The following is a 14,776-nucleotide window of genomic DNA, read 5'->3' as shown; positions in this document are numbered from 1 at the left end:
ATCAATTTTCCGCCACCAGGTTGAAATGTGGCGCTGTACTTCCATGATGGGTTGTAATAATGATGTAAACTGCTACAATTGGTTATGGATTTGCCTTTACCTTGCAATCTTACAATAAACGAGAGATTATTTTCTCGCAACTTCCAGCCTCACTTAACGTGATTTACAACCCAACATGGAAATACAGCGCCACATTTCAACCTGGTGGCGGAAAATTGAACTATTTTTTATCGCCACCATCTTCCCCATGGTCCCCATAGTGGATTCACCAAATTTCAGAGTCCTACGATGCCTCAAACATGCTATAGAGGGCTCTTAGTTGGGTAACTTTAATTCTGGCCACACGGTATATTGGAGCATTCCACGAAAAGTGGTCCTACTTTGGGGGGGGGGGGGCAAGGCACTTTCTGTCTCCCCAAATTCACGTAGAAGGACACATTCATGTGCATATGCCAATCTTGCCCCCCCATTTATCTTAAGTTGGCACTTCTGGTCCTACACCATGTAATTAACTAAATGAATCAATCTGGAAATTATTAGTGTTTTTAATTGCATTAAGGTTTAAATGTTTGTGAATGCATACAATTTGCATATTTCATCAACTAAAATTATTATCTGTAGCCTATATGCTTCACAGACAAATTAAGTCAAATTTGCTACATTTTTAAAGCATCACACACTTAACACATTTTCGTTAATGCTTTTCATGTATTCAGACTATGTCATGTATTCATTTGTTAGCAGATACCACAAAGTACTTCATAATTGTATCAAATCAGTTCGTTACGAATATTTTAATCTAATCGCATGTCTAGAACCTTAACATTTTATGTGTGAATGTCACACACGTAACGCTGGAATGCCCCTATATTGGATTTCCTGACGAAAAAAAAAGGGGGACATTCGGCATGCAAGTACAACACGTCATGCATAGAAAATTCTATATTTGTATAATGTCGAAGCCCCGTGTGGCCAAATGGTTAACGCTCTCCACTTTGGTGCGACCTATCCTGAGTTCGATCACGGTAGGAGCTCGACAACGTCGGTGTTGACAGAGCATCGTGAAGACAATTGGAAGCAACAGTAGCGGAGTTCTTCTCGAAAGCCAGGAAAGAGCGGCGATGGGACTCAATGTGCTGATCATGCGTCACCAATGAAAGGCCGCTTGGCAGACCTTGGCCCTCAATGGGTTGTTGCTTCAAGGAGTTTATACAGCATGTCCGAAAAAAACAAAAAACTCCGGGGTTTCAAACTTTCGTTGCAACATACAATAGTGTTTGGAGAGTTGTCGTGAAGCGACAACAAGCAAGGTTTACTTCAAACATTCGTCACCAGCAGTGGCCTAGCAACATATCGCGAGGCCCTGGACGAGTTTAGATGCGAGGCACCCATCCGTCCTCTAAATTTCAAATCTCAATGTGAATCGATACAAAGTCTTCAGGGATACGTCAGCAAATTATCATATTTAAACAATAATAATAAATTACTGACATAAATGATATTTAATAATATGCGACGGAGAAATTTACACTTGGCAGAGGTATATTCTTCTAACACACTGCTGGAATTTTCTTCAACCAAAGTAGTAGCAATAGTACGTTTCTAAAGATGTTCATCAGGCACTTAGACATAACTAAAATATTCTTAGACATCCTAAACTTTTTTTTAAAAAAAAAAAGAGAAATGCAAACTTCGAATATTTAAATATAACCTATAGTATTTCTAATGAGTTTTTCTTTGTCTTCTCATTTCCAAATTTGAAGGATGTTAAATCACAAACCATGGCGTATGATGAAAATATCGAAAGACTCACATGAATTGTCGATGTTTGGTAGAGCAAAGGGGCAACTAAACCACAATCCTGCCTCGGGCGACAAAATATCTAGCTACAAGGCTGGCTCTTCAACACAATCGGTTTCAATATCAACAAATCTTAAAACGATAATCAATGGCTCCATGCGTGTGGAATCTTCCGTAGTCAACTGGTGCCGATAATTTGATTTTTTTCTTAATATAGCCATTTTCACTTTGTTGCATATTAATTGTACAAGTTAAATTTGAATTTCAGGACATACATGATAATTGTAAATCTCATTTTGTTGTATACGCCCGAAATGTTCTTGGAGTATAAAATATTTGACGCAGTGCCGTAACAAAATCGTCAGGTACGCGCCCGCAAGAAACAAATTTGGGCCCCCTAGTACAGTCACATTCTTCCAAGATATTTAAGTAATTGCTTTCAATAGCTGCTTGGGCTACACATACATTAATAATTATACAAATTTAACCTCTCCCTGTGAATTTTCATATATGACAACTTATCTTTCTTTGACTTTATGTATTCAAAATGCTTACTTATCCCGTCCCCTGCCCTCCTTGAGTTGAAAACAACCGCAAGCATTAAAATAGTGCACACCTTGCTCCGCGGCAGTTCGAGGTGCTTTATTGTTAACATATTAAAATCGTGAGTGCAAGGTCAAGAGAAAGAAGAAAAGACAAGACAACGTGCTTTTTATTAAAGAAAGGAATAAATGCATAAAAAATCCAAGCAAGTTAGCGTCAATTTTTGCGTAAATGTTTCACATGAGAAATACGACAATAATTTTTACTGGGCCCCCTCACGCTTAGGGCCCATCCCCTGTATGTTACGCCCTCTGATTTGACGTAATTCATTCAAATTATAACGTTAAACTAAAATTTAAAACCAGAAAAAAACAGAATGTTTTAATTTTATTCTCCATAAAGATTAGTTATTTTCATATTTCTTTCTCACTTCGAATTATTACATTTTTTTCGCATCAACCCCATGGGACGCAAGGCCCCGTACGGTCACCCACTTCGCCCACCCCTTGCTACGCCACTGGTAACCAGATAGCAGCAACGTCATATAGCTGTACAGGCTAAGCTGTCAATAGAAGCCGTCCAATCGATTCCAAGGAACATTGATAGGCAAAACAGGTATAATTCCTTGGCTATCGCGATGTGGCGATTTAACGTCAATAAATTATTTTCTTTTTGGACTAACTAAAATATACTGTGTATAAAAAATACAGTCACTTTACCATCTACTCAAAGAAAAACGATAACTATGTATGGAATTCCTACAGATATGTTCACTCGAGTGTGGACTGAAGTGGAGTATCCATTTGATGTCTATAGGGATGTAAATGGCCACACGTTGAATTACACTAAGGCCCACTTTAGACGGAAGCATTTCCCTTAGCATTTTGCTACCATAAATACTTCCAAAAATGGTATAGCATTTTTTATAGCAGACAATACTTTACACACGGAAGCATTTCTTGTAACATTCCGGTTAGCATTTCATTGCGATGCGACGTGTGCACAGAATGTTAGATAATATATACAGCACGGAAGCATACGAGATGAGCCAGTGACCAGTGTTTACGATTGAAATAACTAATTTATCCTTCCATACGTGTACTGTATACGCTATGAAGTATTTATTTAAACAGAGCCATTGATTTTTACCCAACACCTTTCTACAGGAAACGTTATTTCTCTCGGTTGAATAGCTATAAACTGTTAAAAATGTGAAGTGATACATTATTTACATCTCGCGCGACCGCCATTACATTTGCATTCGTGACCATGAGGTTGCTTCTGATTGGTTATCATACGAAAAATCCAACGGAAATAGAGCCGGTTCTATCCTTGAGAAATATTTCATGGCATCTGAAATGCCACAAGATTTCTCACTTTACACGGTAGCTTTTTGGTCATGGCATAAATGTTAAGGAAAAAATGCTAAGGAAAATGCTTTCGTCTACAGCGGGCCTTGCGGACAGAAGGGGCCTGTGTCGCGTGTCACTTGTCACGTCTGTCTGAAAGTTGCCTTAGGTGCTTCATCGAATGGTGAAATGGTGCCGTGCTGTTAGCGAACGTGCTCGTATCGAACACGTGCTCTTAGCGAACGCAGTTACGGAAGGATTTGCAGGTGCGTGCTGTTAGCGAACACGGAAACTTGTCCTGTGTTATTTCTCCTTGAATCTGGTCACCATGCAAATGTTGCCAGTGATAAGCCAACTTGCGTGGAGAAACACCTCAGTGGCTCTTGCCTCTTGACCTGACTAACCCCTGATCATTCTTCAATCGGGTCTTCCTTGTCGCACAACAATTTTGCTACCTTGTGTTCTGACGTCGGACGAGGAATGCCTACAAGGTTAGGTTAGGCCTGTTAGGTTAGGTTCCATTAGCATAAATACAATGAAAAATTATTATTTAGGCTAAGAGAACTAAACATAGCCTAACCTAACAACGTAGGCATTTAGCCTAAAATTAAAAAGCTTTTTCCCGTGACGTCAAAACACAAGGTTGCTCAAGTGTTGTGCTATAAGTGAGACTCTTCTTCAATCGACTGTGAAACCAGCAAGATCAGTGAAAAGAATTAAAAATATATAGTTAACAAAAACTTTCATGTAGTTACCCTAAATTGATGAGAATCCTTCATTTAGCTAATTTCAAACACAAAATGATTATAAGGTATTACTGGCAACACTTGCATGTTGACCAATTGCAAGGACAAACAAGACAAGGCAAGTTTGTGCGTTCGCTAACAGCACGCACCTGCAAATCCTTTCCTTCCGATGTTCGCTAAGAGCACGTGTTCGTGCTCACGGAATCGGTAAAATACCCATTGAATGCTCTGCATAATGCATTAAGTAAGCGACACAAAATTCCTTTACTTAATTAAACATTAACTCCTATGCGAGCCTTAGACCCGCTTTAAACGAAATCATTTTCCTTTGCATTTTTCTTAACATTTGTGCCATGACCAAAATGGTATTGTGTAAAGTGAGAAATGTTATGGCATTTCAGATGCCATGTCATATTTCATGGCATTTATCAAGGATAAAACCCGTCCTATTTCCGTAGCATTTATCGTAGCATAACCAATCAGAAGTGACCTCTAGGTCACGAGTGTAGGTGTAATGGCGGCCTGTGAGATGTAAACAATGTATCACTTCACATTTTTGAAAGCCGATAACTATTCAACCGAGAGAAATAACGTTTCGTATAAAACGTTATTAGGTACAAAGCAATGGCGCTGCTTAAATACATACTTTACAACGTTTACTGTACACGTATGGAAGAATATTTTAGTTGTTTCAAATGTAAACACCGTGCACTCAGTATAGATGGTGTAACTCAAAGTGCCTTTCATGCTGCATATTGTAATCGCAAAAGCCAGCCGAAAAGTTACACGAAATGATTGCGTGTAAAATACTATCTGCTATAAGATTTTTGGAAGCATTTACATAGAATTTATGCTAACAAAAATGTTAAAGGATATCGTTTCGTCCAATTTGGATCAATGCGGGTCTATGTTTGTTTAGTCGAACCAACAAACAAATATCTGGGGCTTGGGTTGCAATGCTGTATTTACGAATTTACTTAAAAGAGTGAATTCGTAATTTTTTATTTTTCATTTCTTTTTTTTTTGTGTGTATGTGTGTGGTACAACTACGTAAGTCTCCCAAGTTCATGATTGCATTGAAGTTATTTGTGCATTTTTTTTTTTTTTTTTTTTTACAAAATAGCAATTTTAAAGTTAATAAATTATGGTAAATATTAGGGCTGAGACGATACCACTTTGAACCAATACCCATACTGGTACCGATTCTTTTACCTATGACGATAACGATGATTGAAAATTGTAACAAATAACAATTGTACAAAATATTGATTAATATTAGCGGTGAGTATTACACTCAAATTATAAACATTTGGGTTGATCGGCCGATACCTGTGGTATCGGTATCGGAAAGAATCGGTTGGAATTCATCTACCGATACCAGCCGATACTTTTCTTTCAAGGGGTCCGCAAAAATTGGGCGCGACACAAACGTTTCTTTTAATTCTTCACCAATTTTACATGAAAAACTAGATTTTGTGGTAACATAATATCTATTTTAATATTCTGATGTAATTCTTGATCATTCTAAAGCAAATTTCTTGGTATATTGATGCATATAATTGGAGAGGAATATTTACACACCAATATTGATCAATATTTTGAACAAATTTTAATTATTTCAATTTTTAAATATCGGAAACGGTAAGAGTATTGGTATCGGTATCGGTTTAAAGTGGTATCGGCTCAGCTCTAAAAATATATATTTTGTAATCACAAAATATCGTCTTTTCACATGATGTTGGTACAAAATCAATGTAAATTTGGAACTTTGCATGACTTCCAGGATAGAAAGTGTCGCGTGGCGTTTTTACGGACCTCGCGAACGATCAAATCTCCGAAAAAGTATCGGCCGGTATCGGCACCGATACTTTCCGATTCATCGGATCACTCTTAGTAAACACGAGGGTTGCTCAGAAAGTAATGCCCCATATTTGTTTCTCATTCGAGAACGAAGAGAGCAGTGTGCAAATGGAAGCAACATTGAAGTTTAATGCCCACAAGTGTATAACTACATGATCGTTGGACAGATAGCGCCGAGGTAGAAAATGGCGTCTGTGAGTGGCATACGTTACAAACAACGAGCTGTGATTGAGTTCTTAGTGGCGGAGAAAGAAAGTGGCTAGGAAACATACACAAACGGTTGTGTGCTGTGTATGGAAGTTCTGTGATCGATAGGAGCTCAGTTGGACGCTGGGTGCAGAGAGTTAAGGCGTCAGGAAGTGGAGAAATGGAGCTGCATGATCGTCCCCGTTCTGACCGTTCTGCCACAGTTACAAGCCCAGACATGTTGCAGCGCACCGATGACATTATTCGCGCATCAAATGTCGGTAATTGGCCGTACAGCTTTCCATCAGTAATGCTAGTGCAATGGCAATTATTGATACTTTGTGGTATTCGAAGGTATGCGCAAGATGGGTTCCTCGAAGTCTCACAACCAAGCACAAGCCTCCAATCTGCCGCCGTCAGATTTCCTTCTGTTTGCTCCACTGATGGATGCTCCGCGTGGGACAAGGGTTGAACATGACGCGAGCGTGATTCGTGCAGTGAGAACATGGCTACGTGAACAGAAAGTGAGCTGGTGTAGGGAAGGAATTCGTTCCCTTATTTCGCGCTGGCGTAAGGCCGTAGACGTTGATGGCGATTATGAAGAAAAAATAACATTTGTAAAGGGAACATTCAGTTATACTGTGAATGATTTTCATAGATTTTCAATAGATAGTTTCCGATAAAAATAATAATAATGATTGTGGGGCATTTCTTTCTGAACAACCCTCGTATGCACTATATTGTAGTGTTGTGGACACCAAAATTTTTAGAGGACACTCAAGTGAATTCTTGCAAATGCCTCCTTACTTTTGGAACAACCCTTGCAGAGACACATTCCAATTAAAAGTTAATTTACGTACAAATACAAGCAAAACAAAGGTTACTGCGTCAGAGATGCTTCGGTAGCCTTTCTAACTTATTGCATTATCCCTCCGATCCCACATTACCGCTCTGTTTATTTAACACAAAAGAACAAATCGCTGTGGCCTCTCGACGTCAGCAAAGATCGGTGGTTGTTTGCTCTGCTGTTATTAAACCAGTGCCATCCTTTTCGATCCTGTGCTGTGTCAATACAGCACTTGATTCGTTTTCGTTTATCCAAGGCCTCGGAGACGATTTCCCGGGAGATAATGGGTCAGGTGCTATGAAAAGACCTGGATTTGAAAACAGAAGCCGCTGATTTGAGGGTGAAAACGGTCTTTTGTGCAGAGAAACGTTGAGAAAAGTTTGCTTAATTTTCTTCAACATAATATACAGGCTGTTCCCAAATGGGGTGCCTTAAATAGTTTAGAATGAATACGGTATTTTGTGAAATTGTTTGGGAAACATCGAGAAACGTTTATATATATTCTTCTTCAACATAATATACAGGCTGTTCCAAAATGGCGTGCCTTAAATAATTTAGAATGAATATGGTATTTTTGATATTGTTAAGGAAACGTCGAGAAACGTTTACGTATTCTTCTTCAACATAATATACAGGCTGTTCCGAAATGGTGTGCCTTATATAGTTTAGAATGAATATGGTCTTTTGTGAAATTGTTAAGGAAACGTCGAGAAACGTTTACTTATTCTTCTTCAACATAATATACAGGCTGTTTCCAAATGACGTGCCTTAAATAGTTTAGAATGAATATGGTCTTTTTGTGAAATTGTTAGGGAAACGTAGAGAAACGTTTACTTATAATTCTTCAACATAATATACAGGCTGTTCCCAATCGAGGTGCCTTAAATATGTAGTTTAGAATGAATACGGTGTTTTGTGCAATTGTTAGAGAAACAAAGAAATAAGTTTACATATCTTTCTTCGATAAAATGTACAGGTTGTTCCCAAATGGTGTGCTTTAAATTGTTTAGATTGTCCTGAAGACAGCAAGAAAACAGAGAATTCACGGTTAAAATATAATTAGCTGTTTCTTAATTCGTGAAGATTTGAGTCAGAAAAATGAAAATAAACCAGTCGTAAATCTTCTCGTAAAAACTATATTCAGAAATTCGCAAAGCAACTCTAGGTCTGTGGGCGTCACGGAGGTGTTAAGGGCCTCCACAATGGCTTAGTGCAAATGTCGTCGATTTGTAACCAAGGGGTTCCGGATTCGGTACCCGAATGGTTTGAATCCCACTATAAACTGTATGCCCAGTCACTGTTTTGTACATAGAATGGATTTAGAAACTTAAAAACACACTGAAACATCATACTGGTGTTCGTCTATATTAATTGCTACCCGGTCAGAGGAAGCAACCGACTTTCCAGCGTGGAAAACAGAATAAACTCTATTGATTGCACTTACATGCTAAACCTATCGGCAAGAATGAGTACTTACGTGTTGGTCTCGAATTGGTACTGTGGCCGCCGCATCACCAGCAGACGAGGCAAAATGTGGATGAACACCCGTTTAACCCAAGGCGCCATTTTGTGAGTTTGCGGCGATCGGAAATGAACATTTAGAACTACCACCGTCACGCATATACTGCAAGGAGACAGAGAATAGGACGTTAATGTTGTGTTCAAAGTAATGAAACTAGAACAACTCCTTATTACTTGAGCTAAAATTTTAATGCACAATAACATACCAATGTCATAAGTAGGGAGCGGAAGTTGATGACCTAAAAAATATAGGTATATGACCTATAGAATGTCCTAAAAAATGGAAAAAAATGACGTAAAAAATGCAAAAAAATAACCATTAAATTTGTTAGTTTCAGGTTAAAAATTGAAATGAAAAGGAAATTAAAGAAAATTCAATCTTGCATAAAAAAGGCACAAAATAATACCACTTCCACATTCAATTAAAATATGCAACGAGGATTTCCAATGGAAACAACCGAACAATTTTAAAATAATTTTATTAAAAAGTTGTATACACTGAATGAATTGGTGTAAAGTGTATTAATTTCCAGCATCTTTGCCTGGTGATGTAGTGTGGTGTGTTTCTGTGGCACTGTAAAGAAAAATAAATTCTGCGAGATCTATGTAGGCCTATGTTCACCTTGGTGAAAAGACTCAAGAATATTACCAAAATGAAAGAAGTGACAAAATATGACGAAACAATACACCGAATATTGCGAAAAATGACAGGAAAATGCCGAAAATTTGGGAAAATGACCTAAAACCTGAAAATTTGCAAAAAAATGCATAAGAATGCACTTTAAAATTACCTTCTTTGGGTTCTAGACGAAGTGTAATATTGTGTATATTTAATGCATTGTGTCCGAGATGTCAGAAAAAAGATGACATTTCATCAACTTCCGCTCTCTAGTCATAAGAGATGCTGTTTAAAATTTCGAAATGCTCTTTTACAACAAACTTATGCGTTCCTTTCACCAGTCCTACATTGCAATGAACACTCACCTCACTTAGTACTCACGCAGTTTCTTTCTTTATACACCATATTTGCAGATGATACAATTAAACCTACAAGTGTATCAATCAATATACGCTGTATAAAGCACACCTTATTTCAAACTTCGTTTTCCGTACCGTATAACACCACCTTAACGGTGCTGGGATCGCATCTGGGTGGCGTAACATATAGCTACTCGCTTACCATCTTCTTCCTTCGCTCTCTCCCCTACTTTCTTTTTACAACTCATGATGCTGGAAATGTATTCTGCGGTCGTAAACACATTCTTTGTATATCCTGCCTTCTACGAAGGCCAGGGTAGCTCAGGAATGTAAGGTACACTACGATAGTACTAATACCATACGTAGGTTGCCAAAGCATAGCGACTGACGACTGTCTCTTAACAAAGACTTTAACGTTGAAAAGCTCCTTTCCACCTCTACCAATACCAGAGGAGCAGGCAAGCATTTAGAAATTTATTTCGGGGGGGGGGGGTGCGAATCAAGTGTCTCAGAAATAATAATAATAAATAATCATATAAACTTTAATTTAAAATAATTATATTAAATTATGATAATAATAATAATCAATATTAAATTAATATTGTATTGCTATTATTACACTAATACGTAAAAACTGTGTAAGAATAGCGGTACCGTATAAAAGCATGTAGCATTATCTAGCGTGTAGTTAAGATGGCAAGTAAATCAGTGCCGAATAGATAAGGAATTGAATATTTATTAAGCAAGTAATGTTAGATCCGGTTGACGAAAATTAAAGTTTCAGATTAATATCTTTGGTACTGTACTTCAAAGTTTGGCGGAAATATATAACACTCGTATACAGCAAATGCTAAACAAGCATATTTTCATTGTTTAATGTTATTACTTGGTAATTCTTTCGGGGGGGGGGGGCTCCGGAACCTTTGGTTTCGGCCCTAAATGTATCCTTGACAGTGCGGTAGGATAGTTTAGTGTCAAGCGTCTCCCAATAAAATAATTATGTTGTTGTTACGCAGTCATTGTACTACGTTAGCTTTTGCTTAGACACACACACACACACACACATATCAAATTAATGTTAAATAAAGCAATTATAAAAACTAAATATTTACTGCCTTCAAATAAATTGAAACAAATTACCCTCGATTATACAACAAATGTACAAATGTTAAGCAACGCATATTTTCATTATCTAATTTTTGTACTTGGTAAATCTTTCGGGGGGTCCGGTTCCCTGGACCCCCCCTAAATACGTCCTTGAAGAGAATCATACTAGAAGTAAACTTTGACACCACGTTGCAAATCGCCTGGCAATTATCCAGATAAGACCAGAGGCGCAACCACGATTTTTTGTCTGGGGGGGGGGAGCAAGAAGCAGAATAAACGTACCAATAATATTAATATTAATAATAATGTTAATAATAATAATATTATTATAACATGTCCAAGCCGAGATTCGAACCCGGGACCAACATTATTATTATTATTATTATTATTATTATTAGTAGTAGTAGTAGTAGTAATAGCAGTATTAGTAGTGCTAGTGGTAGTATCAAAGATGTTATTACCCTTGTAAATTATGCAAAAAGGGGGTAGAAGTTGGTGCTTAATATTTGTGTTCGAACAAAAGATTTGAATTATTTTTTCAATACGTTCAATTTGACATTAATAATGGAAAACAAGCACACAAACTATTTTTTGAAAGACAGAAAATGCTTTATAAATGTATTCTAAATATAATTCTTTTTTACATTAACATGTATAACTTTCATGCACGATATATGTTTCACATATATGCAACGTGGAGCGTATTCAAAATTTCTTTAATACATATTATATAAAACATATATTATTTAAATACATTACACAACCAATTCATCCATCTCACAATAAACCAACAGCAAAAATTACATAAATTATCTCTGAAATTTGCAAGCTCCCTTTCCTCCAAACAATTGTTCATGCATTTAAAACAAAATCAATGAAGACAAGTCTTATTTCTCTGTCTGGTAATTTACAATGCATTACAGAGAAGAATGATATATTGCGAGCGAAGCGCGCAAGAAAATTTTTGGATCCAATTTCTTTGCAGGCTGAAATCAATATTGATTTAACAGGGCGCAAATAATTTCACGGTATGTCAACGCATTCTCTCTTTTACAACCTTCGTGTCATCCCGATGGGATCACATCGTCGCCTTGTGATCAAGGAGTTCCGGGTTTGATACCCGGTGGAGACACATGGCACAGTGGTTCGGATCCCACTTTAAACTGTAGGACCAGTCCCGAATAGCCTTTATGTGCGTAAAGTGGACTTAAAACCACAAATCAATCAATCAATTTGAAAACTTATTTTCATTTAGATCGTTCGGCACCCAGGGTCTACTCCCGCAGCCCCTAGCTACCGTTCTGAACTTGATAAGACTAAGAAAAGCAAGAAAATTTTACAAAAAGTATTTTCATTTGCATAAAATTTGAAGTTGTGGGCGGTAATTGTCCCCTGCAAGTACACTTGGCCGTCAATATTTGCCCCCTAGTAGTTGTATTTGTGGTATAACCCCCCTGTGGTATGAACCCCCCTGAAGCAGATTTGCCTACACTTAAAACTAGCTCAACATGCCCATATGAGTTTTTTGCTCAAGTGTGGAACCCTGTCTAATCCAAGATTTTTGTAAAAATGCCCTCGAGAAGTTTCTCAGAAAGTATGAGCCCCCTCAGATTGATTTGCATACACTTATAAAAGGCACTTCTGTGAGATTGTTGTCCATAAATTTGTTAAAAATATGCCCCTCTTGATATTTTTTTTGCCCATACCTAAAACTAGCCCAAGACACACCCGCCTACACACACATATATACACATACATACACACCCACCCACACACACACATACATACAAACACACACCCACACCCACCCACACCCACCCACACATATACACACATAGGTACCCACACATATTTACTTCCGGTCCACTTCCGGTCCACTTCCGGTCCACTTCCGGTTTGCCTACTTCCGGCCCACTTGTGGCCAAGTTGTGGCCTATTTCTGGTTTATTTATATTGCATCATGCTGTGCAACAAATTATTATCCAGTATGGAGTTTTGATTTGAACCCCAAGAAATTTTATATAAATACCAAAGCCAAAAATATTAACACACATACACACATACACACACACACACACACACCCCCACACACACATATATACACACAGCACACTGCTGAACCCAACTGATTAAGCATAGAATTTTGATTTGAACCCCAAGAAATTTTATATAAATACCAAAGCCAAAAATATTAACACACATATACACACACATACACACATACACACACACAAAGCACAGTGCTGAACCCAACTGATATTTTTATCCAGCATAGAATTTTGATTTGAATCCCAAGAAATTTTATATAATAAACCAATAACAAAAATGCCGAATCAAAAATATTGCAATCAATGCAATAAGAATATATCCAGCCCCAATTGGGATAAGCACCAAAAGAATTGTAATCCAGATAAAAGCAGAATTCTCACAAAAATTTGCCCCAAATGCCATAGAAAATATAACATGCAATACTTCACATATACACATAAAGATACTTGTTCTGTACAGCCATCAATATTGCCCCCACAACCATCCACATCTGGTCTGAAAAGAAAGCATGAAGCACTTCTTAATGCCAGAGCAGCAAAGCAGCCACGCTATGCACCCATCCATAGCAGTTTTAATGCCCAACTTAGGGATTATCGGTTTGTATCAGAGCCAAGATGTGGTATTAACAATTTTTTGAACAGTGTAAATTCTGATCTGCAGGCAATTCTAAATGCACAAAATGGCTCTTATAAGCTGTCCCTCAAATTGTATACACAATATAAGAAGCCAAATGGCACAAAATTTACACAGCCCCACAGAACAGAAACTGTACCTGTATATTCAAATGCAAATTCAGACACAATAATAAGCAGTTTAATAGATCAATTGAATATTAAACACTCTGAATTTGCAGCAAAAGAGTCTGGATGGAGCCTATGCGGCTCTCCACACAAGTTATATATTAATATTTCTGAATTCAGCCCATTACAAGGATCTACATATCTGCCATTACCTGCCAATATCAAAAACAAAACAGCCGTGGTTAATATAAAAAATAATGATGAGAAATGCTTTTTGTGGTGTATTTTAGCTGCTTTGTATCCAGTTTCAAGGCATCCTGAGAGAATAACTTATTACAAACAACATGAGCACGATTTTGATGAAGCAACGAAGGGCTTAGAATATCCAATGTCTGTTCAGAATATTGATAAATTTGAAAAAAAGGCCCGGGATATGAATGGCAAACAATTATCTATTAATGTATTTATTTGCTCCACTGGCCGTGGCAATTGCTTGATAGAACCTCTCAGAATCAGTACAATTGATGATGATTCTGCTATTCCAATTGATTTGCTCTTAATTGAAGAGGATGGCACAAATCATTACACTCTGATACATAATCTTGAAGCTTTAGTCAGAACACAACTAGACAAATCCAATACAATATTCAAGTTGTGCAGAAGATGTTTAAGTGTATTTGATGGCAGGAAAATGATAAATGGGGTTCCTGAAGAGAATGCAGAAATTGCTAAAAACAAGTTAATTGAGCATCTGAAATACTGTGGCAACTATAAACCTGTTCATATGGTGATGCCCAATCCAAGTGAAAAAGCAAAATTCAAAAAATTTGAAGCCTTGTTGGAACACCCAGCATATATTGTCTGTGATTTTGAATCAAACCTCAAATCTCTTGCATTTTGTAGCCCAGATCCTGAAGAATCTTCAATTACACCATACCAGCTACATGAACCTTCCAGCTTTTATTATGTGGTTGTACAGGATGGTGTTGTTAGTAAAGAATATTCACACATGGGACCAGATGCCATCAAAATATTTGCACATAGAATAGA

The 14,776-nt window shown here is 37.5% G+C and overlaps 1 protein-coding gene across 6 annotated transcripts in view; it reads right to left on the bottom strand.

Annotated features, from left to right (window-relative positions):
- nAChRalpha4 (nicotinic acetylcholine receptor alpha4) overlaps positions 1-14,776 on the bottom strand; it is a 747,771-nt gene that overhangs the window by 34,559 nt on the left and 698,436 nt on the right. For all 6 annotated transcript variants that reach the window (XM_083136915.1, XM_083136916.1, XM_083136918.1 and 3 more), the window contains one exon: positions 8,809-8,955. In XM_083136915.1, the coding sequence (XP_082993041.1) occupies positions 8,809-8,955 (147 nt within the window). The remainder of the gene's footprint in view (positions 1-8,808; positions 8,956-14,776) is intronic.

Source organism: Lepisma saccharinum, chromosome 15 (genome assembly GCF_977018435.1).
Source record: "Lepisma saccharinum chromosome 15, izLepSacc3.1, whole genome shotgun sequence".
NCBI classification, from domain to species: domain Eukaryota; kingdom Metazoa; phylum Arthropoda; class Insecta; order Zygentoma; family Lepismatidae; genus Lepisma; species Lepisma saccharinum.
Note: the sequence above shows the minus strand (reverse complement) of the source record. Positions and strands in the feature narration are given on the sequence as shown.